The sequence below is a fragment of the Musa acuminata genome, chromosome BXJ2-5, assembly GCF_036884655.1.
Source record: "Musa acuminata AAA Group cultivar baxijiao chromosome BXJ2-5, Cavendish_Baxijiao_AAA, whole genome shotgun sequence".
NCBI classification, from domain to species: domain Eukaryota; kingdom Viridiplantae; phylum Streptophyta; class Magnoliopsida; order Zingiberales; family Musaceae; genus Musa; species Musa acuminata.
The window spans coordinates 40,977,023-41,003,998 of NC_088342.1; the positions used below are offsets into that span (position 1 = coordinate 40,977,023).

The 26,976-nt window shown below is 39.0% G+C and overlaps 2 protein-coding genes across 2 annotated transcripts; one reads left to right on the top strand and one right to left on the bottom strand.

Moving 5' to 3' along the window:
• Window positions 1–2,436: 2,436 nt before the first annotated feature.
• LOC135612805 (uncharacterized) lies at window positions 2,437–15,757 on the bottom strand. The gene is made up of 8 exons (XM_065109503.1): window positions 15,267–15,757; window positions 15,081–15,182; window positions 14,854–14,935; window positions 14,726–14,745; window positions 14,567–14,627; window positions 10,978–11,036; window positions 3,059–3,166; window positions 2,437–2,923 (listed from the first exon to the last, which is right to left on the bottom strand). Exons 1-8 carry the CDS (start codon window positions 15,681–15,683, stop codon window positions 2,867–2,869), a joined length of 906 nt encoding a protein of 301 aa, XP_064965575.1. The 5' UTR covers window positions 15,684–15,757; the 3' UTR covers window positions 2,437–2,866.
• Window positions 15,758–16,059: 302 nt separating this feature from the next.
• Window positions 16,060–18,480, top strand: LOC135612806 (large ribosomal subunit protein uL6). Its single transcript, XM_065109505.1, has 3 exons — window positions 16,060–16,506; window positions 17,788–17,910; window positions 18,098–18,480. The coding sequence occupies exons 1-3, from the start codon at window positions 16,144–16,146 to the stop codon at window positions 18,182–18,184; spliced, it is 573 nt and encodes a 190-aa protein (XP_064965577.1). The 5' UTR covers window positions 16,060–16,143; the 3' UTR covers window positions 18,185–18,480.
• Window positions 18,481–26,976: the final 8,496 nt, after the last annotated feature.

Sequence of the window (26,976 nt, forward strand, 5' to 3'; positions counted from 1 at the left end):
ATGATCTGTCTCGACAAGCAATGAACCATTTAAGCTTATCATCATACTCTACTTTGATAGTAAAATCCCATTTGTTTGGTGCATTATTAATAAATTGACATGTAAAAAATAAATTTTCAGATTTATCATCTCCCCCTACAAAATTAGCTAGCAAAATCTTTCAATGTGATCATATTTTTTGTCTGATCATTCGGTTCATAGTTCCTCTGATTATTTGATGTATCTCTTGCACCACAACTACAACATCATTCTTTTATTTTTTTTAACTTCACTATTTTTTTATTTTTTTGAAAATATTTAATTTATTTTACATTTATATATGTTGTGTAAGTATCTCAAGATCTATTCAGTCTAATCTCATGTGATCATAAAGAATCAAATAATTCACAAACATGTAACTTAGATAGACCTATTGATTCTACATGATCTATTAGAGAGACTTCTTGAAATATTTTTAATATTTTATCATAAATTAAATTCTCATCCGATTTACTATCTTCATAACTCATGAAAAATAAACTTCACTTCTATTCATAAATAATTTTTTAAATTTTCTTAAAAGAGTTTTGAGATCAATACCTTAGAGATGTGATGATACTCTTATTCTAAGATCTCCTAAGCCTCCTTAGAATTTGTTGCAGTAGAAATTTGAAAAAAAAAATATATATATAATCTCATCAACTAATTATCAAAGGGAATAATGGACATGCAAATTATTTTTTTTAATCTTCTTTGATGGCTCTGACTATATCATAGTCTTGTCATCGAAACCAAATTTTTATTTTCGCACTCCATGTCACATAATTATTTTCTCTATAAATTAGGATCGACAATAACAAATAAAAAATATTGTGGCTATGGTGCCACTTATCGAGAACTAGGATCGAAAATGAGAAAATAAAATAATGAAAAAAAATTGAAAATTAGAAAAATATTATTTCTTCCTCAATCTGATTTACCTACCTCACAAGGGAAGATCACACTCCTATTTATAGTCTAGACTCATGACTCATATACATATTAATCTTATTAGAGAAAGTATCATAAATCAATAAAATTTTTTGTCTATGATAAGTTCACCCACCAACTGCCAAAGAAGTGAGAGAGTGCTTTGGGTATCTCTGGATTCATTGAATGCCTCCCAACAAAGCCGACTCAGCACATGCTTGTGATTGTCCCACGCGCAATTATTGCATGGGCGGAAGTTAGCACTGCAATGTCACATAGTAGCACAAGAGAGAAGGACACATGAGACCTGTTTTCTTCTTTGTAACCCTACCTACGTGAATCCAATGACAGTAGCATACATACAGTTATATTGTAATAGAGCAACCTTACTATATTTTCTTTGAGAGCTCGATGAAGATAATGACACAAACAAAAGCAGATCCCGTACGATCTGCAGACTGCAATGGAGCAGCACCCTATCTCTTCCGCTGTCTTATTTATTGGCATCATTACCCAGGTAGCAAAACCCACATGATTCTGCAGTGAACGCCACCACGGCTCATGATGGTTACCGAGCAGTACCCACCCTCGACACCGGCTTGCATATAAATCTTGTTATCATTCGAGTAGGCAGGCTGTTCGCAACATGACAGGTGCGCAGGCAATGGGAAACGGAGGCATTGGGAGTGCGAGAGAGGAGCGGAGGAGGAGGACGGCTGGGAGATGCTCCACCATGAACATTAGCTTCTCGGCGAGGCTGCCCGGCGACGTGCGCGGCGACCTGAGGGAGAGCATTTGCGCGGTGAAGTACTCGGTCGACCCTTTTGCCGACTTCAGGAAGTCGATACTCGAGATGATAAGAGACGGCGGCGTCAGGGACTGGGAGGAGATGGAAGAGCTGGTCTATTGCTACGTGGTGCTCAATCCGTCGGACCTCCACTGCTTCATTGCGGAGGCGTTCCTCAGCGTGTGTTCTCTTGCTAGATAAGAGAAGTGTGGTCGTCTTCGATTCCCAATGGGGAAGATCAGATGATGTGGATCAATAATGATGCTTACATGTCTGCTTCTGCTATCTATCTGGATGCCATCATAGATTGCTGATGTCCATATTCCAATGACCGAGGGCAGTAGATTTCCCGGGGAGCAGTAGGAGACTGGGAAATAGTGGCCAATTTGTTCTGCATTCAAGAATGGGACACACTTCGATAGATGCATCACCAACATGATTGGGACACTCCGTCTTCATCAACTCGCCTGGAACCTTATTGGCCACCAAAATTCCTTTGCTCTCTCTATCCTCTTTCTTTCCACACACACACATACACACACACACACACAAATATATATATATATATATATATATATATATATATATATATATATATATATATATGAAACCATATTTTCAACTATTACTACTGTGGTGTGTGCATCGATCGTGTCTCCGTTGCACTGAAAGATATTAAGTTATATGAAATAGAAGAGAAATAAAGATTGAAAAGTTAGGCCAGGTTATTAGATCTAATACAAACAGTCTAAACTTTAGAGCTGACCACGCATGATCCATGTCCGGTACAGATCATTTGGACGGACAACAGAGCATGCATTTGGACTACTAACAAAATGCGAGAAAAATATCCAATTTTTTAAAATTAAATATCACAAGATAAGAAATCCTAAATTTTGGCTTCCATTGCTCAGGCCATTCGTAAAAGCCACCGTCTACACGTCTTCCTTGTTCTCTCATTTTTACCAATAGATGGAACTCAAGACGATCACTTAGGCACAGCAAAGAGGACGAAAGATCACATACCATGCCATGGTGCTTGAACTAAGAGGGTAGAATCTAAGAAGAAAATATATTGTTGGCTCCAATATTTAGTAGTATGAAAGTGTATTAACTAATATCTTCCTGTTCTTATTCATCAGAACTCTCTGATGATTCATGCTCCTGACCAACCACAGCAGCAGGTTCCTGCATAAGGGAAGGAAAGATGTCCAGTAAGCATTTGAAAGAATGTTAATGAAGGATTATTTAACAATTAAGGGAGAAAACAGCTTAAAGGGAAAAGAAAAATGGAGAGCATAAGTTATCGGTTCGTGTTCATACTGCCATTTTGTCCCAGTCCTTCAACTTCGAACTTGTAAGCATGTAACTGTCACGTAATGGAGCCCACCCGGTCACGTTGCTTTTTTCTTCCTTCCTAGAATTAGAGACCTGCATAAACCACGAAGTTAATGTTCTACACAGGACAAAATAACTTATCAGGAAAGAGAAATGGAGAGTCTAGGAAGTTACAAGTAACCAATGGTTATAAGCATGGCTCTTCAACCCAAGAGAGATCAAAACCCAAAGAAGGATCAAAAGAAGCATGTTTATTTGCTCTCAGAATCATCAAACTATTTTCAGTAAAGCAAACCTATAATAGAGGTACCAATTTCCCAAAAGCACCAGAGCTAGTTGGATTAACAGTCTTCTAAGTGAAGCTTATATATGAAGCACCGGCTTATGGTCACATTAGCAGTCCTTAAAGTGCAGTTTACAAATGAAGAACTGAGTAATAGTTGGGTCAGCAGTCATTAAGGTGAAGCTTACAAATGAAGCACTAACTATACCAGACTGTCATGACCTTAGCTGGAATTGCCTAAGGCGTGCGGCACCCTTGCGGCCAAAGACGCGAACTTAGCTTGCGTTGCCTAAGTCGCGAGTCACCCTTGTGGCAAAGACGCGAACTTAGCTTGTGTTGTCTAAGTCGCGCTTCGCCCTTGCGATCTTGCTCCGCAAGGATCAGCCCACTTTGTAACCTCTCGCAGGTCCCGAAGGACCTGTAAAAGAGAAAGAGAGTTAGATCAAAAGAACGAGCAACGGACAAGTCCCGAAGTCTCGCGAAAAGGAAAGCTTTACAAGCAATTCGTCGAACACCTTGTGTGCACAAGAGAAAAGAGGGAGAGGGAGAAAAACAAGGCTTTCAAGGATGAACGAACAGCTGCAAGCCCACAAACAGCCGCTCACCTGGTCCCGGGCGCAAAACCAAGTTCCCGTAAAGGTCACGTGCGAACTTGCGAAAGAGTGTTCAACGCCCGGTATATAACTGAAGCCCCATCCAGCCATGTGCCACCCGGGGGGTTCCTGGGGTCTGAGCTGGCTGACATTTTGGTGAGCGGAGGCAGCTCTCCGCTCACCTCCCGCGGCACGCGAAAACGGAGCCGTTTTGGGCTGTTTTGCTCGGTTCGGTGAACGGTCGCTTTGCAACGCTGCAGCTTGTTCGAACTTACATATTTACAAGCAAAATGACCCAAAACCATAAGAAAACATGCTGCCAAGCAGCTGTACATGCGGGTGTGAGCGACGAACGGTTCGTTGAACGGAGTTGTTGCGGGTGCGCGACGACCGTTCGTGACATTCTCCCCCACTTAAACTGTCGACGCCCTCGTCGACGCTTGTTGGTAGTTGGTGATGACTTCTTCTTCATGTCGCAGGGCGTCTTCAAGCTCCCAACTGGCTTCAGTTCGGGGAAGCTTTCGCCACTTCACCAAGTACTCTGTCTGCTCCGCTCCGTTGGGTAGCTTTATCCTGCGATCCGCCAGAATGGTTTCCACTCGCTTGTCGTAGGAGGCTGTGATGGGAGGTAGCCGAGTTGGAACACTTCGAGAAGCATCTTGCGGATCCGAATGGTAGGCCTTCAGGTTGCTAGCGTGAAGAACGTTGTGAATTTTGAACCACGCCGGCAGCTGCAACTTGTAAGAAACATTGCCTACCCTGCTGATAATTGGGAAGGGCCCTTCATACTTACGCACCAATCCTTTGTGGACTCTTTTCCTGAAGAATTGGAGTGATGCTGGTTGGAGCTTTACCAACACCAAATCGCCAACTTTGAACTCCTGTGGTCGCCTTCCCAAGTCTGCCCACTTCTTCATCCGTTTTGTCGCCTTCTCCAAGTAAGCCCGCGCAATATCGGCATTTCGATGCCACTCCTTTGCGAAATGGTAGGCTGATGGACTACTCCCAGTATACCCAATTGCCATAGTGTGCGGAGTCAACGGTTGTTGTCCTGTGATAATTTCGAAGGGGCTCTTGTTGGATGCAGAGCTCCGCTGCAAGTTGTAGGAGAATTGGGCGATGTCCAACAACTTCACCCAATCTCGTTGATTGGCACTCACGTAGTGCCGGAGATACTGCTCTAAGAGCGAATTTATTCTTTCAGTCTGACCATCCGTCTGGGGGTGGAGGCTTGTAGAGAAGTATAACTTTGACCCCAACAATTTGAATAGCTCGGTCCAGAATCGTCCCAGGAACCGAGCGTCTCGATCACTAACGATATTGTGTGGGACTCCCCAATACTTCACTACACCCTTCATCATCAGTCTGGCCGCCTCTTCAGCTGAACAGTGTAGGGGAGCAGCAATGAAAGTTGCATACTTTGAAAACCGATCGACCACCACAAGTATCGATCCAAGTCCCCCTACAGGTGGCAAGCTTGATATGAAGTCTAAGGAAATGCTCTCCCATGGCCTTTCTGGTACGGGCAACGGCTCCAAAAGTCCCACCGGCTTCCGCTGCTCCACCTTGTCTTGTTGGCAAGTAAGGCATGTTCGAACATACTCCTCCACATCAATCCCCATCTTTGGCCAGTAGAAGGCCCTCTCCACGAGAGCCAACGTTCTGTGAATGCCGGGATGTCCAGCCCAAAGGGAATCGTGACACTCTTTTAAGAGTTCACGCCTTAAATTGTCCACTCGGGGAACATAAACCCTATTCCCTTTTGTGTAAACAAGTCCCTCCTGGACCCAAAATCGTCGTGCCTTGCCTTCTTTGATGAGCTGCATCAGGATAACTGCCTAGGGATCACTATACAGTCCATCTCTGATTCGGGAAAGGAAGTTGGAGTGTAACTGACTTGTTTGGCCTCTGCCCTCCAGTTGTGCAGCATTCACGCATTCCACTTTCCGACTCAGCGCATCGGCCACGACATTCGCCTTCCCGGGCTTGTATTCCATTGCCATATCAAATTCAGCCAGGAAGTCCTGCCACCGTGCTTGCTTTGGGGAGAGCTTCTTCTGAGTTTGGAAATAACTCAGGGCGATGTTGTCTGTCCTCAGCACAAATCGCGACCCGAGAAGGTAGTGTCGCCAAACTCGTAGACAGTGGATCACTGCTATCATCTCCTTCTCATGCACTGGATACCGCCTCTCAGTCTCGTTGAGTTTGCGGCTCTCGTAGGCCACCGGATGACCTTCCTGCATGAGTACTCCAATAGCAAAGTCCGAAGCATCTGTGTGGACTTCAAAGGGCTCTCCATAGTTTGGCAATTTGAGCACTGGTTCCTCTAGGACAACAGCCTTCAGGTCTTGAAATGCTATCTCACATTTGTCCGACCACTTCCAAGGCTGCTCCTTCTTCAGCAACTCCGTTAGTGGGGTTGCCCGCTTCGAATATTCGGCAATGAAGCGTCGATAGTAGTTGACGAAACCAAGGAAGGATCTCAACTCTGGCACCTTCTTTGGAGTTCGCCATTCCGCAACTGCTTGCACCTTCGACTTGTCCATCCGAATGGAGCCATCACCGATTCGATGCCCCAAGAATAGGATCTCAGTTTGAGCAAAGTAGCATTTCTCCCTTTTTACGAACAACGTGTTCTCCCTGAGAACCTTGAAAATCGTCCGAAGGTGCTTGACATGCTCCTCGAGCGTTTGGCTGTAGACGATGATATCGTCTAAGTAGACGACCACGAACTTATCCAAATACTCCTTGAATAGCTGGTTCATGAGAGTACAGAATGTGGCCGGAGCGTTGGTTAAGCCAAAAGGCATCACCAAGAACTCAAACGCTCCATATCTGGTCACACAAGTAGTCTTTGCTTCGTCGCCTTCAGCAATGCGCACCTGCCAATATCCCGACCGAAGGTCGAGTTTTGAGAAATACTTCGCCTTGCCCAATTGATCGAACAAGTCCGCAATGAGCGGGATGGGATACTTGTTCTTCACTGTTACTTTGTTGAGGGCTCGGTAGTCGACGCATAATCGGAGGCTCCCATCTTGTTTCTTCTGAAAGAGAACTGGAGCTCCGAAAGGTGCTTTTGAGCTGCGGATGAGACCACCGCTTAGCAGTTCACCTAACTGCTTCCTGAGTTCTGCCAACTCTGGTGGGGGCATGCGGTAGGGTGGTCTCGCTGGAGGCTTGACTCCTGGCTCCAGCTCGATACTGTGATCCACGCCTCTGCGTGGTGGGAGAGTCTTCGGCAACTCGGGTGGCATAACGTCTTTGAACTCCTTCAGGACGTTCGCCACCACAGCAGGTTCTTGAATGGCCTCTTCGTTGAGTGGCTCTAGCTTTATAGCAGCCACGAATGTCAGTTCGCCTTTTCGCACCCCTTTCTTCAATTGTAATGCCGAAATGTGTTGGGGCTCTTTGGTTCCTCTCCGAGAGACGGGAACCACGCAGGGGTCATCGCCTCCCATCATACATAGGGAGTTCAAGAACGGCATCGGCACCAACTTCGCCGCATACATAAACTCCATTCCAAGAATCACTTGGAAGTCGTCCAGTGGCACGGCCATCATGTTGGTGTTTCCGCTCCAAGTCCCGATTTTGATAGGAACACCCTTCGCCAACTCGGAGATTCGCCTGGCCTCCGAGTTCACCGCCTTCATTCGGCTTGGGCTCTTCTCCAAGGTCAACCCAAGTCGTTGTGCTTCACGATCGGCTATGAAGTTGTGGGTAGCGCCCGTATCCACCATTGCACGGGTCGTTTGGCCATTTAGCTTAATGTCCACATACATTAGCTCGCTGCTTCCTGCTTTTTGTGCCTTCGTCTTCATGTTCTCCCCCACTTGACCCCGCATAGCGTTCAACAGACGCATTGCTCTCATTCGGGGTCCTTGCGACTCCTCATCGTCGCTGTTGAATTCTGAACTGTTCGAACTAAGAGCAACAGCTTTGCCCTTGTCCGATCGGGGAGGGTGGATGGAAGCCGTCAAAGCGTTAAGTGCCTGCTTCTGTGGGCACTCCCTTACCATGTGCGGTCCTCCGCACAAGAAGCATCCTCCAGGTTTTGAGGCCTTGCCTTTCGGGTTCGGCCCTTTGTGGGAGCTCTTCTTCTGTTCGCCCCCGAGCTCCTTCCCTCGAGAATGTTTTGGAGGGCGATTGCTTGAAGATTGTTTCCTTCTCGCTGGGTCTTCAGAGGAAACGAAGTCGGTGAGCCTTTCTGCAGCTGCAATTGCCCCGACCACGTCGGTAACATTCCTTCGATTCAGCTCCTGCTGAGCCCATGGTTTCAAACCATCAAGGAAGCTGAACAACTTGTTCTTCTCGGACATGTCCTGTATGTCCAGCATCAGTGCAGAAAACTGCTTTACATAGTCTCGGATGGTGGTACTTTGGCGGAGTTGTCTCAACTTCCTTCTTGCGACGAACTCTGTGTTCTCCGGTAGGAACTGAGTTCTCAACTCCCGCTTCAAGTCTTCCCATGTGTCGACTCGACATCGACCTTGTTGGATCTCCTCCCAACGAGTTCGCCACCAAAGTTTCGCATCTCCATTCAGATACATTGTTGCTATGGAAACTTTGGTATCTTCAGAATCGGGCCTCGTAGCTCGGAAGTATTGCTCCATGTCGAACAGAAAGTTCTCGAGCTCCTTGGCATCTCTGGCCCCTCCGTATCCATGGGGCTCAGGTGCCCTCAAGTTTTGTGGCGGTGCAACGCGGGTGTTGCCTCCTCCCGCATTTAGCGTTCTTGTGAGCATAGTCACCTTTGCCGTGAGTTCCGCTACAACATCCTGTAGGTGCTGCACGGAGTCCTTGGTGTCATCGGACAGTCGGTCGACTAGGGCCTCGACCTTGTCGATCCTGGACTCCGCTTCCTCTTGCGAGCTCTCTACCCCAACAAGTCTTTGTTGGCCATGGTAGAGTTCCTCCATGCTCGCTTCCAGAACATCCAGGCGGGTTTTCGCCGTCGTGAGTCTCTCCTTATGACTCTTTTTCCCAGTTAGCGCACCAGATTGCGCTTCCTCCGCTCGCGGAGAGTTGCCAACTTCTCGCTCATCCTGTTCGCTGCCGCGATCCTCGTGAGCGGCTCCAACAGCATGAGAGCGAGTGTGCACATGCAGCCCACCTGCGGCTGCTTGGGGCAAGGGTCCGGCTTGCCCCGTCTTGCTTGATTCGCCACGATGCTTTGCCATGGCGAAGTTGCGAAGTTCGTTCGCTGTTCGATCGAAGAGCTTGCCCGCTCTGATACCACAATGTCACGACCTTAGCTGGAATTGCCTAAGGCGTGCGGCACCCTTGCGGCCAAAGACGCGAACTTAGCTTGCGTTGCCTAAGTCGCGAGTCACCCTTGTGGCAAAGACGCGAACTTAGCTTGCGTTGTCTAAGTCGCGCTTCGCCCTTGCGATCTTGCTCCGCAAGGATCAGCCCACTTTGTAACCTCTCGCAGGTCCCGAAGGACCTGTAAAAGAGAAAGAGAGTTAGATCGAAAGAACGAGCAACGGACAAGTCCCGAAGTCTCGCGAAAAGAAAAGCTTTACAAGCAATTCGTCGAACACCTTGTGTGCACAAGAGAAAAGAGGGAGAGGGAGAAAAACAAGGCTTTCAAGGATGAATGAACAGCTGCAAGCCCACAAACAGCCGCTCACCTGGTCCCGGGCGCAAAACCAAGTTCCCGTAAAGGTCACGTGCGAACTTGCGAAAGAGTGTTCAACGCCCGGTATATAACCGAAGCCCCATCCAGCCATGTGCCACCCGGGGGGTTCCTGGGGTCTGAGCTGGCTGACATTTTGGTGAGCGGAGGCAGCTCTCCGCTCACCTCCCGCGGCACGCGAAAACGGAGCCGTTTTGGGCTGTTTTGCTCGGTTCGGTGAACGGTCGCTTTGCAACGCTGCAGCTTGTTCGAACTTACATATTTACAAGCAAAATGACCCAAAACCATAAGAAAACATGCTGCCAAGCAGCTGTACATGCGGGTGTGAGCGACGAACGGTTCGTTGAACGGAGTTGTTGCGGGTGCGCGACGACCGTTCGTGACAAGACGTACACTTGTAACCAAACAAGACATTGCAGTTCTTCAATTTCCATAAAGTCTATGTTTATCTAAATCAGAAAAAAATTTGCTACCAATTTCAGTAAAAATAGGACCATGAGAACCTATGCATGTCACTTTCAAAAAAGGAAACTAAGAAAAACTATGAATTTTCATAAAACTTCCAATTTCATGATCAACTGTGTCAGTAAACATTATATAGATAACTTAAACAAGCAATACAAATAGCTACCAAATTATGCAGTGTTAAAAAATGCCTACTTCAAATAGCAGCTTTTTGAAAATGACAATGAGCGTGCAGGGAGATTGGGTTCAACCAAAACTAAGAAAAATTAAACCTAAATGTACTTAAGAAAGCCATTACGTTTTATGGATATCTACATAACCGAGTTATAATGAATAAACATGTATTAGTAAAATGGCATTCTAAGAATGGCAACTCATGTCTCTGAACCCGTCATTAAGATTATACATCCTGGATAAAAATCAGAAATTGGCAGATTTTTCATTAAATCGGACTTACACAATTCAACTGACCCAAATACGTTTCTTTTTTAATGATCACCAAATCCATCCTGGCAAAAGAGATGTTATTTACCTTTTTACATGTTAACTAGCACAAATATCACAGGCTGACCAGGTCGTTTCTGAGGCATGAAACACTAAAAAAATAAATATTTTTTTTGAATTCAAGAGGAAAGGATATAAAGTCCTTGGCAAATCTGAGGCTATTACATTGATGCAAGATAAGCAAAAAACAGGATCTATTCTAACCGAAGTTTCATGATGGTGGCAAAGATTAACCATATAACTAACAAAATAGAAAAAAGAAAATTAGGCATTACTACAGTGACCACAAGCACAAACAAAAAGTTAGAACAGCTGCATTCTAGTTAACTAAACAAGGGAAAAGAAAATGAACAAGCATGTGCATGTGCATGGCATGCATAAACTATATCATACAAGAATTGCATGACCAACAGTTATCACATACCTGTGTATTTGTGTTCTGCAGCTCTGAAAAGAAGGCTTGTTTCCTTCGTTTTGCCAACACTGTTGCAATCACAAGATACGGTGGTCATTATAGTCCAGAAGCCACAATATGAAAAATACCATAACAGTATCAATGCCTGAAAAACTTAAGTGGCTTGCTGATTATCACTGAAAAAAAAGCAATTCACAAATAACTGTTATGGAAACTACTTAGTCTACTGAATACATAAACCAGTATGAAGTACAGAAATTTCTCAAAGCAAATGACAATGTCACAAGATTTGTAACTCAAAATGGTCATTTTGCATCTAACAAATTAAATAAATCATGTACTGCTGTTTTAAGTTCAATACCATCAAAATTTCCTTGCATGTACATTTACCAAGCATAATGTCAAGCTGATGCTTCCTAGAAAAATCAGCTAATACCATTATGTAAACATACTGGACCAAAGAATTCACCTATTATACAATTGAGATAAAATTGAACAGTTTTTTGACTGGTCCTGATCAGTCAAGAGGAAAAGCAAGCAACTACAATTATCAAATTAGTTAAACAGAAAGTTACGAAGTAGGCTATAAAAGACAAAGGTCACAAAAATTGAAAAAGTGATAGATACGATCAGTATTTAATAAATTATAGAACATATAACAAAACATCAGACTAAAACAATAAACAAGAGACTTGTCGATATAGTCGAGTAACAAAGACTACAATATTCATTTAAGACAGGGTTTAACGAACCAAATTATGAAGAGACAAAAAGAATTGCAGGTTAAACCGGTCAGAAGAATTATGAAAAGAAACTATCAGACCAGTCGCCTCAGCTAAATGATCATTAACCCCAGTCTCCACATTATAGGTATAATCCTGTTTCCAAACTTGATGGCAATGCCACTAAACCACCCTTTGAAGAATACTTGACCACAGTTGCTATGTCACTCATTGACATCTATAACCAGACCCCTAAAAAACAAAGCTAATATCTACATACTTTCAACTGCACTGCATCAGTCTTAGGCAATGATTACATGCAACAAAACGATGATTAAAAAAAAAAAAGTTAAATACTTCATTTTAAATTACATTGTTACATTCCTTCTTTAGTAGTCTAGAGAAATGGGGCTTGTTCATCTATCATATTGCATTGAAAGTGTAAATACCATCACCCAATTATTACCCTATTATGCAGGGTCCCATTTCTAGAAAGTGCAAGGGTGAAGAAGCTAGGTGCTGGCTGTCATGCCAGTGGCAATTGATCACACCAGTTATTCACATGTAAACAAGAAAAATCGGCATGAGAGATGTGGCATGGTTAGAACTTACATGGAGATAGTATACTCCAATTTAATCAATAATTTCTTAAATGTCACTCTAGCATCTCCTTGTTTGCAGATATATTACCAGCTTCAACAAATTAATGCATTGTAAGACCGATCCAATTAAAGAAGAAAGAAAAATGACGGATCAAAAGCATTGTCTTAGATGTTTAAGACCTCCAAATTTCATGAATCTTCTAAACATGATGAGCCAAGCATCACTAGTGTTAGCTGCTATAAGCCTAACAGTCCAATTGCGATTCATAACCCAAAGGTCAGCATGATAAAAGTGTCTCCACCTTTTGATTCTATTACTAAACATAATGACATACTTTTGCATTTTCTAGAGGGGAAAAAGATAAAAACTTTAATTGTCAAGCATAGGATCAAAAAGCTTCAAGCAGCTAAGCACATCATATTTTACAAGAAAACAAAATAGCAACTAGTCATAGTTTCTATTACATATATTTCATCTTAAAAGGTGTGGATCCTAAAGACCCCAATCTTCTTCCAAATTTTTGTTTTTTTTTTGTGGCAAATCTTCTTCCAAAATTTGCCAAAATTTTGGCAATATCCTTGTAGATTAATATCACACCTTTTCTTGCAAGAATATCTGATTTTTTGGTTAAATCATTGTCCGAGATAAATTAATGCTTTATGAATCAAGGTATGCAATACCGTACCATACCATACCGGTGTTTCGAGGTTGGCTCGGTATGGTACGGTATCATGTACCAAGCGGTACAGTATTACTGTAGCACTATAGCACTGCTATATTGTTAATACTATAGCATTGTAGCACGTTAGTGGTCCACGTACTAGTATACCGTCGGACCGGTACGTACCGGGCGGTACCATTCGAAATTGCATACCATGTTATGAATATTACTGTCACTGTGTTAAACAAGAAAGATGAGAGATGATTATTCAATTCTTTATACTTTCTTTTGTTATGTTTTACAAAACAGATAAATGCCCAGTTAACAAGGCAGATATATAATATTTGAACTGAATAATCTTAATTGTGAGCAGAACACTCAACTCCATTTTTCAAGATTTCTGTGTGTCTTTAGCATACATTATTGTGACCTTACATCACCGAATAAAGAAAGTCAGGATATTTTACATTCAGTTATCATTCAAAAAGATAGTACTCCTTTTAGAATTTGTAATTTGGAACTCATCGAAGAAAATAGAGATAGAAATTATATGTCAACTAAAGAAATAGGGAACCTAAATAAAAAGTTGGTTGCAAAACCAGTTGCTTCCTTGTAACAAGGCAGTCTGTAGCTATTGCTAGAAGTTATCTTTTACAGTCAAAGTGGCCATATTGATGCAGCCCCATGCACTTCAAGTTTCTCCAATATCAACAGGTGTTGTGCTTGCAGGTAGTTAATGGTGTACATGTAACATAACAACCATCAGAAAGAAACAATGAAACAGGCACTTACATGGAGCCTGTATAATTGAAAAATAAATGTCACTCATTAACAGCCATTTAATTGGACTGTAGCATGTCCTGCTCATGATTGCTAAGACATCAATTTAATTAATTGAATACAACCATCATGGTGCTAAAAATGTGAGGATTTTTAGATTGTAGCACTTAAAGTTTTTTACCCACTCCCACACCCCACCCCCACAAAAAAACAAAAGCAGGACAAACATATTTCAACCTACTTCTGCATCCTGATATAGAAGAAGCAGAGACCAGAAGCAGACAGTTCTGTATGTGTCATTAGAAACTACCTTATAAGCCACACCAATCTTCTAACTTCAGTGAACTACTTCATGTTATTATTTGGCAATTTAATATACAACTGCAACTGCAAAATATTTATTGCATTATAAACTTCTATTTTTAACAAAATCCATTAAAAATTTAAACAAGAATTAAAGATACTATATCACTGATTTTTATTCAAGTAGCATGCTATTGTATATATTTTGGTGTAAAATTTAGCATTTGCTACAAAGAAAGCAAAAATCAATGAGAAATGAAGATATCTTATAAATCAACTTCAGTTCTTGACTAAGAAATAAATTATCTTCTCCAAGTATTCTTTACTATGGATGTATAATTATTCTAATAAGGCACGGTACATTCAACTAATGCAACTGAAAACAAAACAAAGGAAGCTTAAGCTCTAAGCTAACAGCTTGGAAGCTGGGTAAATATCAAACTCAGCAACCTTGTCTGAACACAACCAAATATGATACCTACAAAGTGGATAAAAGAAAAGAAACAAGTAACAATTTTAGATTCCACACCCTTTGTATCTTTAGATTTTGAAGGATTCAAGCCAATTTGAGCGTTTTGTGCCTTACTGACCTGCACCAAGGATTTAAATGTTAACAGAAAAAAGTAATAGTTCAGCTCAAGAAACATAACCTGCAACACAAAACAAAAAGGCAAGTTCATTCGCTTACCGCATTGAATAGCTTCACAACTGAAACGGATCCAGAATCAAGCATGCAAGATGAGGAATTTAGTTAAGAATCAAAGAGTAACTAAAAGAACAACACAAGGCACCATCCGGGCATAATAGATACACTACCTCCTTTTGTCGCAACGCCAATAAGAAACTTCTCCTTTGCATCCAAGAAATTAGCAGGATTTATATGCCCATTCTCTGCTGCCTATATTACATACATCAAATGAAAACTTCAAACAACATGAAAACTTCAACTAATACAAATACCTAAATTACCAATTCCTAGTTAAGGTAGAGCGAAGAGGACAAGCAACAGAGTGAAAAGAAGCTAGCTAACTAATAGTACCCACCAGCTGCTTCTCCTTCTTCGTCTCCCCCTTCTTCTTATGCTCTGCATCGTCTTCTGCAAGCTTCTCCGCTACGAGTTTCTTGTGTGCAGATAGTATTGGCCCCTAAGAACACGATCACCAAAAAATCAAGAAAAGACAAATCACCTTTTGTAGAACCCATTCAAATTCCTCGAAAAGAAGGCTCACAAGGGGATCGTCCGGGAGATGTTTCTTCATAATCTTCATAAAGGCAACCCTGAAAGCCCTGCAACCCCCCACGAACCTGGTAATCCCGTGCTGAGCTCCCCGCCCGTCCTCCTCATCATCACCTTCTGAGCCTCCGCTCCCATCATCTCTAACATCGAAATCCTCCTCGTCGCCGCTGGACGGCTCCTCTTCGCGCTCTACGTCACCATCGTCCTCCTCGTCGGAGTGGTACTCCCTGGCCCTCTTCCGGAAGAGCTTCTTCATCTTCTTACTAGGTTGCCGGGGCTTGGCCGCGGCCATGGGCGACGCCTTCTGCTTGACCCTCTTGCTCGGGTTCTTGCTCTGCTTGTGCTTCGGCTTCCGCTTTCTGGAGGCCGGAGCGGCGGCGGCCTCGAGGGTTTGGAGCTCTGCCGCCATGCCCGACGAGGTCTGCCGACCCAAAGAAGGCGGCGAAAGATGGTATGGTAGGATTGATCGGGTCGAAGAGGCACAGATCCGTTAATGTAAGCATGTCCGGTCGTCTTAGGCTCCATCGATTCATAGACTAACGGGCCCAAATTACATCTATTTACCGAGCCCAAATACTGTTGATCGCAGTTACCTGCGACAACGAGTTGAGATTTGATCAAATATGGTTCGGGTAATCTTGAACCCGACCCGATTCATGGGTCCGCCGAGACTTCGTTCAACCATCCATCACCATCCAATGGCTCGCTTCATGAATCAACGGCCACGATCTTAACCTATCGAAACCCTAGTTCTCCCTTTCACGTATAAAGAAACTACGGTTTCTCGTCTCCTTGACCATTCGTCTCCACGTATTCTCGAGTGAGGCGGCCAGCGAGAGGAGCGCGATCTCTTCAAATCGCCAGCGGAGATGAAGACGATCCTCTCGTCGCAGACGATGGACATCCCCGAGGGAGTCACGGTGAAGGTGAATGCCAAGATCGTCGAGGTGGAGGGCCCGCGCGGCAAGCTCACCCGTGACTTCAAGCACCTCAACCTCGACTTCGAGCTCATCGAGGGCGGGAAGAAGCTGAAGGTGGACGCTTGGTTCGGCTCGCGGAAAACCACCGCCGCCATCCGCACCTCCATCAGCCACGTCCAGAACCTGATCAGCGGCGTCACCAAGGGGTACCGCTACAAGATGCGTTTAGTCTACGCCCACTTTCCCATCAATGCCTCCATAACCAACAGCAACACCTGCATCGAGATCAGGAACTTCCTCGGCGAGAAAAAGGTCCAATCTTGTTTGGTCTTACCTTGTCTGTTTCGTTCATGTTTGGTTGCCTGTGTTATCGCTAGTCTCATGTTAAGTCGTTACTACATTTTTTTATGAATTAACTGCCAATGCTGGGTGATTTCATGGAGATTTTCTTTGATAAATTTTGAAGGTTTTCGGCCTTTTTTGGTCATAAAAGCTGTCGGTCATTAACGTATCTTTTGGCTTTTTTTTGGATGGATTGTGGCAAAGAAGGGTTATATTGTTCTTTATTCTTAAACTAGTTGTGCTAAGCGAAAAAATTTAAAGTTCTCGATGTAATCACTAACCTTTTGTAAATTCCTATGGATGTCACTTTTGTGTCCTATGTCGGTTAATATGCTTAATAGTTTTGGATTCGTCAACATGTACAAAAGCATGAAGCATTGTAAATGTTTTGATCGCATTCGTATGTCTATTGGTTAGCTTTCTTGAATCATGCAATAGTTATATATTGGCTTTATATCTGGAATTTGTGTAGGATTTCATTACTGAAATGGTAAGTAATATGCTTGTAGAGTTGAATCTTTGTTAAGGTGGCATTTGGTTTGTAGGATGAGGACTACTGTATTTCCAGCATTTGACTGGGAAATAAGATTCCAAATCTCATTTTGAGAGAATTCAGATCTCCGAAATGGGAGATCTGGAATACTGTTTAGCATTTGGAATTTGAAATCCTATTCAATAGGAATTAAGAGAAGATTTCTAAGGCTATACATAAAATAACAGATTATTATAAAGAATGTACAGTAAACATAAGAAAATCAGGGATAAAGTATTAAAAAATAATATATAAATAATATGTACTAAAATCCATATCAATTATACTGATATACCAAATATGTCAAAGCAATTTGGTGATTCTAATTTAGGTTCTGGTGGATGTTCGATATTATTCAGATTTCCATTCCAATGATGAATCAGATACCATATAAATGTATCAATTGCTGCAATATAGGGCATGTCATATTATTCAGATTTCCATTCCAATAATGAATCAGATACCATTTAAAAGTGTCGGTTACTGCAATATAGGGCATGCCTTTTCTGATGCCATTCAACAAAATTCTTTGAATTGAAGGTGCTGATATTAATTATTGTCCAATCACAAAGTCCAATATACATTGTTGATCTCTTAAATATTATGGACACTTCACCACATTAAGCAGGTAAAGAATGTAGATATTATAGAGTATACTGTGTGTTTTTAAAATGTTGTGGCAATTCTCTACCGGAACTATGAATTTTTTATTGTTTCAGGTGCGGAAAGTTGATATGCTTGAAGGTGTGCAAATTTTTCGGTCTGAGAAGGTCAAGGATGAGCTTGTCCTTGACGGGAATGACGTGGAACTTGTCTCTCGGTCTGCTGCCTTGATCAACCAGGTTAGCTGTTTCATTACTTTAGGTCAACAAACAAGGGATATATATATATATATATATATATATATATATATATATATATATATATATATATATATATATATATATATATATATCTTGTTCGATCTTCTTGTAGTTAAGCAAGCAACAGCTCTTTTTTTCTGAGACATTTCATTTTTATGTTTAACAGAAATGCCACGTAAAGAACAAGGATATAAGAAAGTTCTTGGATGGTATTTATGTCAGTGAGAAGGGAACAGTTAACGAGGAAGCGTAGTCATCTATTAAGATGGTGTGAGGGGTAGCTGAGCTTCTGGATGGAATCAAGTTTTAGTTTATTTTTTTAATCTCATTTAATGTGATTTGCCTTTGGCATCATATAATCATCCGATTAGTCTTCAAGTTCAAGATAATTAGCTGTGGAGACTTGTTCTTCCTTGGGACCATAACGAGATTGATGCTTCTTTCCGAATTGGCTTTCTTAGAATTACTGAGAGAACTAAGTTCATGTTTTGTTCAAAATTAGTTAGTGTTTGCATTTTAATTAATCTAGTTCTGGTAATTTTGGTATGATATCTGCATTTGTCTCTCTTTTGAGTTGTACAACAAAGAAATCAAGCTTATCATTCTTGAATGTTCTTTTCTGGTATTATTTCATATTCACCACTAGTTTTGTCAATATGAAGAGATGTTAGTCTGCCGGTGGCATTCGCAATGGACATTGAATGGCACCCAATCCATCATTTTTTACCTCTGTCTCTTGTCATGATCGCCTGTTTCTCGTTTTTTCTCGGTTGTGATCGTCTATTCACTTCAACTCTCGCACTATCTTCGTTGCATTTACTGCTCACCATGTTTTCCATCGTTGTTTGCCTCTTCTTCTATTGCTTCATTGTTATCAACCCCCATTGCACGTCAGACACCTTTTCATTTATCAGTATAATCCTTTGAATGATGCTCATTGCATCCCAAATTTTCAGCTCAAGTATGGGATTCAAGGTTTCAATAATAAATTTGGAAGGTATCTATCTTTAGATGACTTTAAGGACTTTAATGTTCACTTTAATATATTTTTAGGTTAATACTCTCAACGAGTATAATCATATTTATCCATCAATATAATTTTGTAACACTTGCACATTACACGTCAAACCTTTAACATAGATGGCAACAAAATCTCAATAATTTTTTTTTATAATATTATGAGTTTTTCAAATCTATTTGGCACGTTTTTGAGTTGATTTTATGCATGGTGTAATGACCATTTATCAATATAAGCGGAATATACTTACTCCATCGCTAGAGATATCAAATAAATTACTAGTTTAAATTTTTAGTGTTTATACATCAAAAAAAAATTACAAAATATGGTAACTATATAATTTTTTAATCAAAAATATTCAGTCAAATCATGAAATGATCGAGGATATTACGCTGATATCATGATCCTCATTATTCAACAGAATCATGATAATATGTTAACATAATCATAATATTGAGAGAACCATAATAATATTATCATGATTTTTTTTAATAATATTATTCTTATTATACTTCTGTAAATTGATGCTTCTATCGAATACACAAATTTTGGACTAAAGTAGAATAAACCATTAGTAAGGTAAAAGCTTGATAAGATCATACTGATTAGAAAGTAAGAAATGAGAGATACTTGACTTATCATTCTGAACTTTGTCATAAACAAAATAGAATCAATAGCTCTGTGCTTTATTTAAGAGTGATATAGGATTAGCACATATATATATATATATATATATATATATATTATCTTAATATTATCACCATATATAAAAAGGAGGATCGGATAATGTCACATATAATTCCTATAGCAATGATTTAATTCAATAAAGTTTAATAGTTGTAGTTTAATAGTTGTAAAAGCAACAGCTCAATATTCAGTTTACTTAAAAGATTTTACAATAGAGCATTGTTTCTTAGAACCTTACACTAGATTGTGACAAAAATTTTTTTTGACATAAGCACTAGTAGATATCCTATCATTTTTATTACCTGCCTAATTAACATTTAAAAAATGCACGTAACAATAGAGGAGAGTCCTTTTATTAAAATAATTGAATTACCCTTTTAGGTACTCGAGAATGCATTTAATGATAATCCAATTGTTGAAAGTATGCTTGTGCGTATATTGGGATAATTTGTTCACCGTCAACCATTTGATGATACTAAGTGACGTCATTAAGATTAGCACTATCAAATAAGATTAGAGGAATACTTGTAGAGATTGGCATAGTGATAAATATTGATTTCAAACATCCTAATGCTATCAAGAAGATCATGAAAATACTTCTGTTGAAAAAGAAATAGATCATTTATCATGTAGATTATTTGAACATAGAAAATAGCTAAGCGACGTAAGATCTTTGATAGAATAATTATTTCTAGATTATTAAATAAACTAATTAATTATTCTTAGTCTATTAATAGTAATAATTAAGTCATTCACATAAATTAGTAAAAATATAAGTACCCTTGTGAGAATAAATAAATAAAAAATTATTAGATTGAGAATTATGAAATCCAATAGAGATTAGATTTGTTCAAAATTTATGATACCAAGCACGAAAGATTTACTTTGGACTTTAAAGAGTTTTGACAACTTATAGAAATGTTGAAGAAGATTATAATTAATAAAGTCTGAAAGTTATCTTATAAATACATCTTCAAAAATATGATCAGGAGGAATTACATTATTCATGTTTAACTATGGAAGTCCCCAACTTTTAGATAAGAAAATAATAAATTAGTGTTGACTTCACAATTGAGTTAAAAGTGTCATGGTAGCCAAGGCCCATTAATGAAATCCTTTTATAATAAGTCTTGCTTTATACTTATTAATAGACTTATCAGGATTTTATTTGATATGAAAAACTCATTTATACCCTATAAGGTTTTGACTCAAATCAAATTAGACTAAGACTTATGTACCATTCCTTAATAAGTCATTATACTCTTCAAACATTATTGCTTACTTACCATTGGAGATTTTTTTTAGCTTGTTGACGGTAGAAGGCTCAAAAATAATTTTTTATGATTATTTTATAAAAAATCTATTTATTTGGTTTGAAGATTGTATTTTTGGATCTACAACTATTGGATAAATTGGCATATAGTCAATGATATCCGTAAGATGTGTTGGACAAAAAGAATTTAAAATAAAGTTATTGAAATCATGCCTTGTGAATTCTATGTATAACATTCTCAAAAAACAATTGGATTAACAAAGTAACTTATAGTTGATCATGCACCATTGAGAAAAAACTTGAGCTAGGGAGCAAATGGAACCAAAATTAGTAGGTTCTAAATGGATAAAGTATTTGGATTAATGAGTGGGGTTGATGTTTCAACTTATATGATAATGATAATATAAGGTGGCTCATAAATTTGGGAAACCCAAGGTAAGAAAGAGTTAAGTGATTTATAAGGAAAGATAAATTTTATAAAATCAACATGACAAAAAATAATAACTCTTTTGGTTGATCAAAATATTTATAACACTTTGATTAGTAGAATATGTAAAAAAATAAAATCATGCTTTAAATTTGTTTTGAGTGTAAGGTTTTAACTATTGATAGCATAGACACCTAAAATCTTATAATTTATTATACTTATTAGTGGATCGAAATAATTTTTAAATAGTGAAATCATATTAAAAATTATAGTGGGTATCGATTAATAAGATAATATTAACATAAATGTATGAGACTAAAATTGAAAAGATAAGAAATGTGAGATTAATTTGGATGATACAACATTCATGACTATGTGGAGGGAAGAGAAAATAAAAAAATTTATTAGTTTCAAGAAAGACACTCAGCTTTTGAAATTCACCATCATTGTCAAATAAAATAAAATAATAGATTATTAAAGAAACTTTTTAACAATAAGCTCAAACTTACATAACATAACGAATACTTCAATTTTTACTTCATGAGAAATAACCATATATACTTTGTGAAATGATTAGTAAAAATAAGATAATAGTTAAACCCATCATAAGTTTGTATTAATGTGAAATCCCAAATATTAGAATATATAAGTTTAAAAGATAAATTACTTGTGAGAGAGGACGTAGAAAATAGAAGCTTATGCATTTTATTATATTTGCATAAATTATATAAAAATAGATAATAAGAGGATGATGATAAAGGCAAATTATAAGAATGAATAATCTGATTTAAAACGTTAAAGGAAGAATACCATGAGCAATTGTACTTATTTTTAAAATAAAATCTTGATGATGGTCAAAGCAAAAATAAATTTGGATGAAGATGCTGCAACATTTGGTCATTGATAAATTCTATATCTTTTCAACCCCTCCGTAAGATCTGTGTAAAATTTCAATAGAAATATTATTAGAAAAATATATTTTAGATATAGATATTAAGTTTTTTTTATTATTAGAAAAATATATTATTAGAAACATAAAGCATATCAAATAGTAAAAATAATTTAAAGGAAGCAGAAAGGTTTGTAGAACTAAGATAAGTTATTCTGAAACTTCTACCATCACCTATACCATCTGAATCATCATAATTTTAGTGAAGAAACATATTATTCAAGTCAAACATAACATGATAAGAAGTCTCGAAACCAATAAGATAATTTGGTGAAGATTAAAAAGATTAAGTAGTTAAATGAGCATAGTAATAAAACTAAGTTCTACAATAGGATACGTAGATGCAACGTGATCTTACGTGTCATATATTTGATAAGTGACTTTGCTATTGAATTATGTTAGAAAAATGCTCATATATTTTTTTCATTTATGTTGATCCCAAGCCTAATTAATGGCAATCACTAATTAGTATCCGACTTAAAACGGATCGGATAAATACGACTACAGAAGAAACCCGACCCACTTCCATCAACGGGTGACAACAATGGAAGGGTACTGCTCCTCTCGAGCAAGCTGTCTCAGGGAGTGATGGACGGTTCAGATCACTACATCATTGGGATCACTTCCTTACCGTTTCGCTTGCTTGCGTCATCCATGATCCATCTCTATTACTGCGTTCCCCGTCCATCCGTCACTCTCGAACCCTAAAACCGCGAAAGGGGAAACGATCACAACTCGGTTGAGGTCATTGATCTGTTAGATCGGTGTTTTAATTAACTTCGTGCTATTTCCTTGCTTATGCTTTGATTTGGATGTAAGCTTTTATGCGGTGATCTTCTATTTGCTGTCCGTGATTTGGATTCGTTTTCTCTTTGAGAAGAATTTAAGAAACTGGATGATGGACCCTTAGTTTGGTTATGTTTTGATCCGTGAAAGTAACTACCAGAGACTACTAAAGTTGTTGAGGAGGATTATCTTCTCGATTAATTTTCGATGATATCGCCTTGTTCTCGATGTATTCCTCCGATGAATTTGCTGTGTTTGGCACTTGTTGATGTAGCTTAGTGCTCCGTCCTGCAATAGAGTTTGTATTGGGGCAAAACAAATAGAACTGGGAGAGAAGGAACATCAGTTAGCAGGTTGTTGAGTGGAAGAGTGACTATCATCTCACTTGCTTGAATAGGGTTCCATGGACATTGTTGATTGGAAGTTTGGAACAATAACTATCATCTTATGTATCAAGGTTGAAGAGGTTCTGGTGAAACAGGTGAAGTTTGTACGTGATTAGGTGCTTTTCCATTCAGCTTGAGCTGATCCAATTGGCAGTCCTACTTGAGGCAGCCTTGGACAAATCTTTTCAAACAAAGTTAGGTTTGCTTGGTTGGGGTTCTTCATTCTGCAAATCCATACTAATTCTGACATGTTAAGGGGATATTGAAATCTAGTTCTATAACACATACTTTGGTTTGTATTTGAATTTGGGCTGAACTTAATACTAATTTCAACCAAAAAGAATCATGTACTCCTCTCCCTGTAGATTATGATTATTGTAAACTTTCATTCTCGTTTGAAACTGTTCTTATTTATACTATGTCCTTTTTGACTGCTAATGATGTCCATGGTTTTTGTTGATTGAACCATAGACAGTTCTATCATGCAGTTTGATAATGTGGCAAATGCCCTTTCTTGCTGTCTGAGAGGAAAAAGAATTCCATGATTATTTATCTTTTCTTCCCTTATTTGACTAACCTTTTTCCTGTGCCTATTGAATTGACTTTTTCTACTTTTTTTGAGATTATGAATTCCATGCTAGACATCAAGATTGACTTTTCATACAGTTAAGCACGTGTGCAGACCATTGTCAATTCATTACTTCCTGAATTGATACATATTGACAAGGGTGGTTCAGTAAATGAGTTCTCTTTTTCCTTTGAAGCTGATTATATTTTTCTGATTTCGCACAGCCATGAAGGTGCGGTCATCAGTAAAGAAGCTATGTGAGTTTTGTAGGACAGTTAAACGTCGGGGGAGAGTTTATGTGTTATGTACTGCCAATCCCAAGCATAAACAGAGGCAAGGCATATCAACATTTGCTTATGAGGGTCCGGTCCCTTCTGCGTAAGTGTTCTGGTCATATACCTTCTATTTCTTTCTTTTGGTGCTTGTGTCCTCTATATATTCCGACATAATTGCTTTGCTTTCAGTTTCATGGTTCCTTAGTTTTTTCTTCCCTTCTGCTCTATGGTTCTTGAAACTTTCTGTCTAATCAAGAAGACACGGTATCAAAGTTTTAAACATGGTTAGACAGTAGAATAGCTCTTTTAGATCTTGCAATGTTAGTGAGATGTTGTTCATGAGTGTCATTTCTTAAGCTTGCTTAAAGTTGTAAAATTCACTTTTTAGAATGGCACTGGACCAAGTGAATCCATTATAAGTCTATTCTCGTCTATAGAACAATGATTGTTTCCAGTGCCACTATGTCATAAACTGCCGACTCCAATGAACAATCATTATTGTACTGAAGTGGTAGTACTAAAGTAAACCATGGAAATCAGAAAAACTTAGGATGCACTCGGCCGTTGAAGAATATGAAATCTTAGCCTGGTGTTCAAGCATTTGCATCTCTGACTTGGGAATATTGACAGCTATCATATTGTAAACCTTAGGATGGAAACTGTGGTTCCAGTTTGAATATAAAGCTGTTTTAGGAGAAAAGCTTGCATGGATGACATGGGGCAGAAGCTGTGCAATCTGTGACAATAGATGTTAAACTTGTTTGGTTTTGCTGCTTCAGCAATAATGGGGTATGCACTAAGGATACTAAAGCTTCTTTATTCTGGAGGCTACAAGCGGCTGCTTCATGTTTCTATCTCAGTAGTAATCAGAATGTGAGTAGGAAATCTTCTCTTTCATCTTGCTTTAATAAGCTTTAGTTAGATGAGGTTTTCCTATCAGACTGCAACGCAACAAATGGGTTTGCCACGTGCAGTATCAGATAGTTTAGCATGTTTGTGGTTCTGTTTGACAGCCAATAATCCACATATGTGGTTACAGTAAATAAAGAAAAAGGAAGCAATAAAAGTGGTTCCACTTGTTGTATGTGCTGCTTGGGTTTCTTTATTACAGCAGACAGCAGTGCAGCTCATAACATTTCAATTTGTACTTACCTACTGCCTGTGCTTCAACATTTCAATGTGGCTTATATTACATAAAATCACATGAGATTTCTTTTTCTTTTACCCTTGGAGTCAGTGTATGTTCCTTCATGCTTTATGGTGTGTGCGCATTGCAGATCCTCCGAAGTGGCTAAGAAGCAAGAGCAAGAGCCTCCAGTGACTAATTTCTGGCCTATAGGACTGGCATCTCTTCTTCTTCAGAAACAGGAGAAACAAGTTTAAACATATCTCGAGTCCATTGGTCTGGGAATAAGTTAGAAACATGTCAAGGACATTGATTTGGATGTTACATGACTTGTGAGAGCTGTACCACTGTTGCAGATCTGATTGCGTGTATTTAGATGCTTTTATCATCTGAACAAATTTTCATCCAACTATATAAACTCAAAGGTTGACTAGCTGATGCTACCTCAGTTCATTTTTCTACATCCTTGCAGTGAATTTTATGAGGTGGGATTCGAGGACCTTAGTATTGATTTCTTGAGGTATACTGCCCTTTGATTCCTCAGCATTGGATTTTTCATTATTCCTTCCTGAATAGGAAGGCCAGCGGGGTGGGGATGGAAATTTCTGTTGAAAACTCAGGTTCTTCTTATTCTCTCCAAAGTTAATTCATTTCTATTTTAAAAAATAAATTATTATCAAAATTAATTAATAATATTAAAATTTGATAATAATAATAATAAAGTTTATATATCATAATAATATTTAAACATAAATATTTTATAATTATTATTTATAAAAGTTTACTATTATTAATTAATTTTAATAATAGTTTATATTAAAATAAAATAAATTAATTAATTAGAAGAATATAGATAACGACTCTTTGGATTCTCCATCGTCGTCCCCATCCCCGTTTCGTCAAAAAACAAGTATTTGACATATAGGGAAGATGGATAATGCATTGAAACAATCTCATAAAACTAAAGGATTTTTCATTTAATTTATCTCTTATAAATAATTCCAATAATACCAATAAAAAAATCAGCCTGCTGTAAGCGGTATAATAAGCATAATTTTGCAAGCAAAAAAATGAAGAATGTCCACTAGAAGTCGTGTGATAATATTACGTGCTTATAGATCATTTATCGAATAGACGAGAAAAAAGCGTGATCACTTACCATTAAAAGATATGGATCCCCAACTGTCATCCATTGGTTAATTCAAACATGTATATGTCAATATTGACAATGATGAAATTACCATCCAAATTATATACATCAATGTGTTCAGTCAGTGTGGACACAACAATGGATCTAAAATACTGGATTTACCTACTACAGCACTCAGATAAAATGAGCAACTCAATTGCACAGGATGCTAAATACATGGATCTACAAAAGTATTGTTTTATTCCCACTTAGGTTTAGTAAAAGAAGCCATGATTTCTTGCAACAAGCAATATGTAGGGCTATCTGTTTAGCAAACTGTGACAAGTATCAACAAAGAAATTGCCTCCTGTTCAGTAAAGCAATAAAAAAGTTGGCTAGATGCAGACTGGATACCTTGTGC

What these genes read in the sequence shown, in the direction of transcription:
- LOC135612805 (XM_065109503.1), bottom strand. Translation starts at nt 15,683, where the DNA reads ATGGCGGCAGAGCTCCAAACCCTCGAGGCCGCCGCCGCTCCGGCCTCC. An exon ending in CGAAGAAGGAGAAGCAGCTG is followed by an intron (nt 14,936 to 15,080) that starts GTGGGTACTATT and finishes TATGTAATATAG; the next exon opens with GCAGCAGAGAATGGGCATAT. An exon ending in TGGCGTTGCGACAAAAGGAG is followed by an intron (nt 14,746 to 14,853) that starts GTAGTGTATCTA and finishes GATCCGTTTCAG; the next exon opens with TTGTGAAGCTATTCAATGCG.
- LOC135612806 (XM_065109505.1), top strand. Translation starts at nt 16,144, where the DNA reads ATGAAGACGATCCTCTCGTCGCAGACGATGGACATCCCCGAGGGAGTC. An exon ending in ACTTCCTCGGCGAGAAAAAG is followed by an intron (nt 16,507 to 17,787) that starts GTCCAATCTTGT and finishes TTATTGTTTCAG; the next exon opens with GTGCGGAAAGTTGATATGCT. An exon ending in CTGCTGCCTTGATCAACCAG is followed by an intron (nt 17,911 to 18,097) that starts GTTAGCTGTTTC and finishes TATGTTTAACAG; the next exon opens with AAATGCCACGTAAAGAACAA.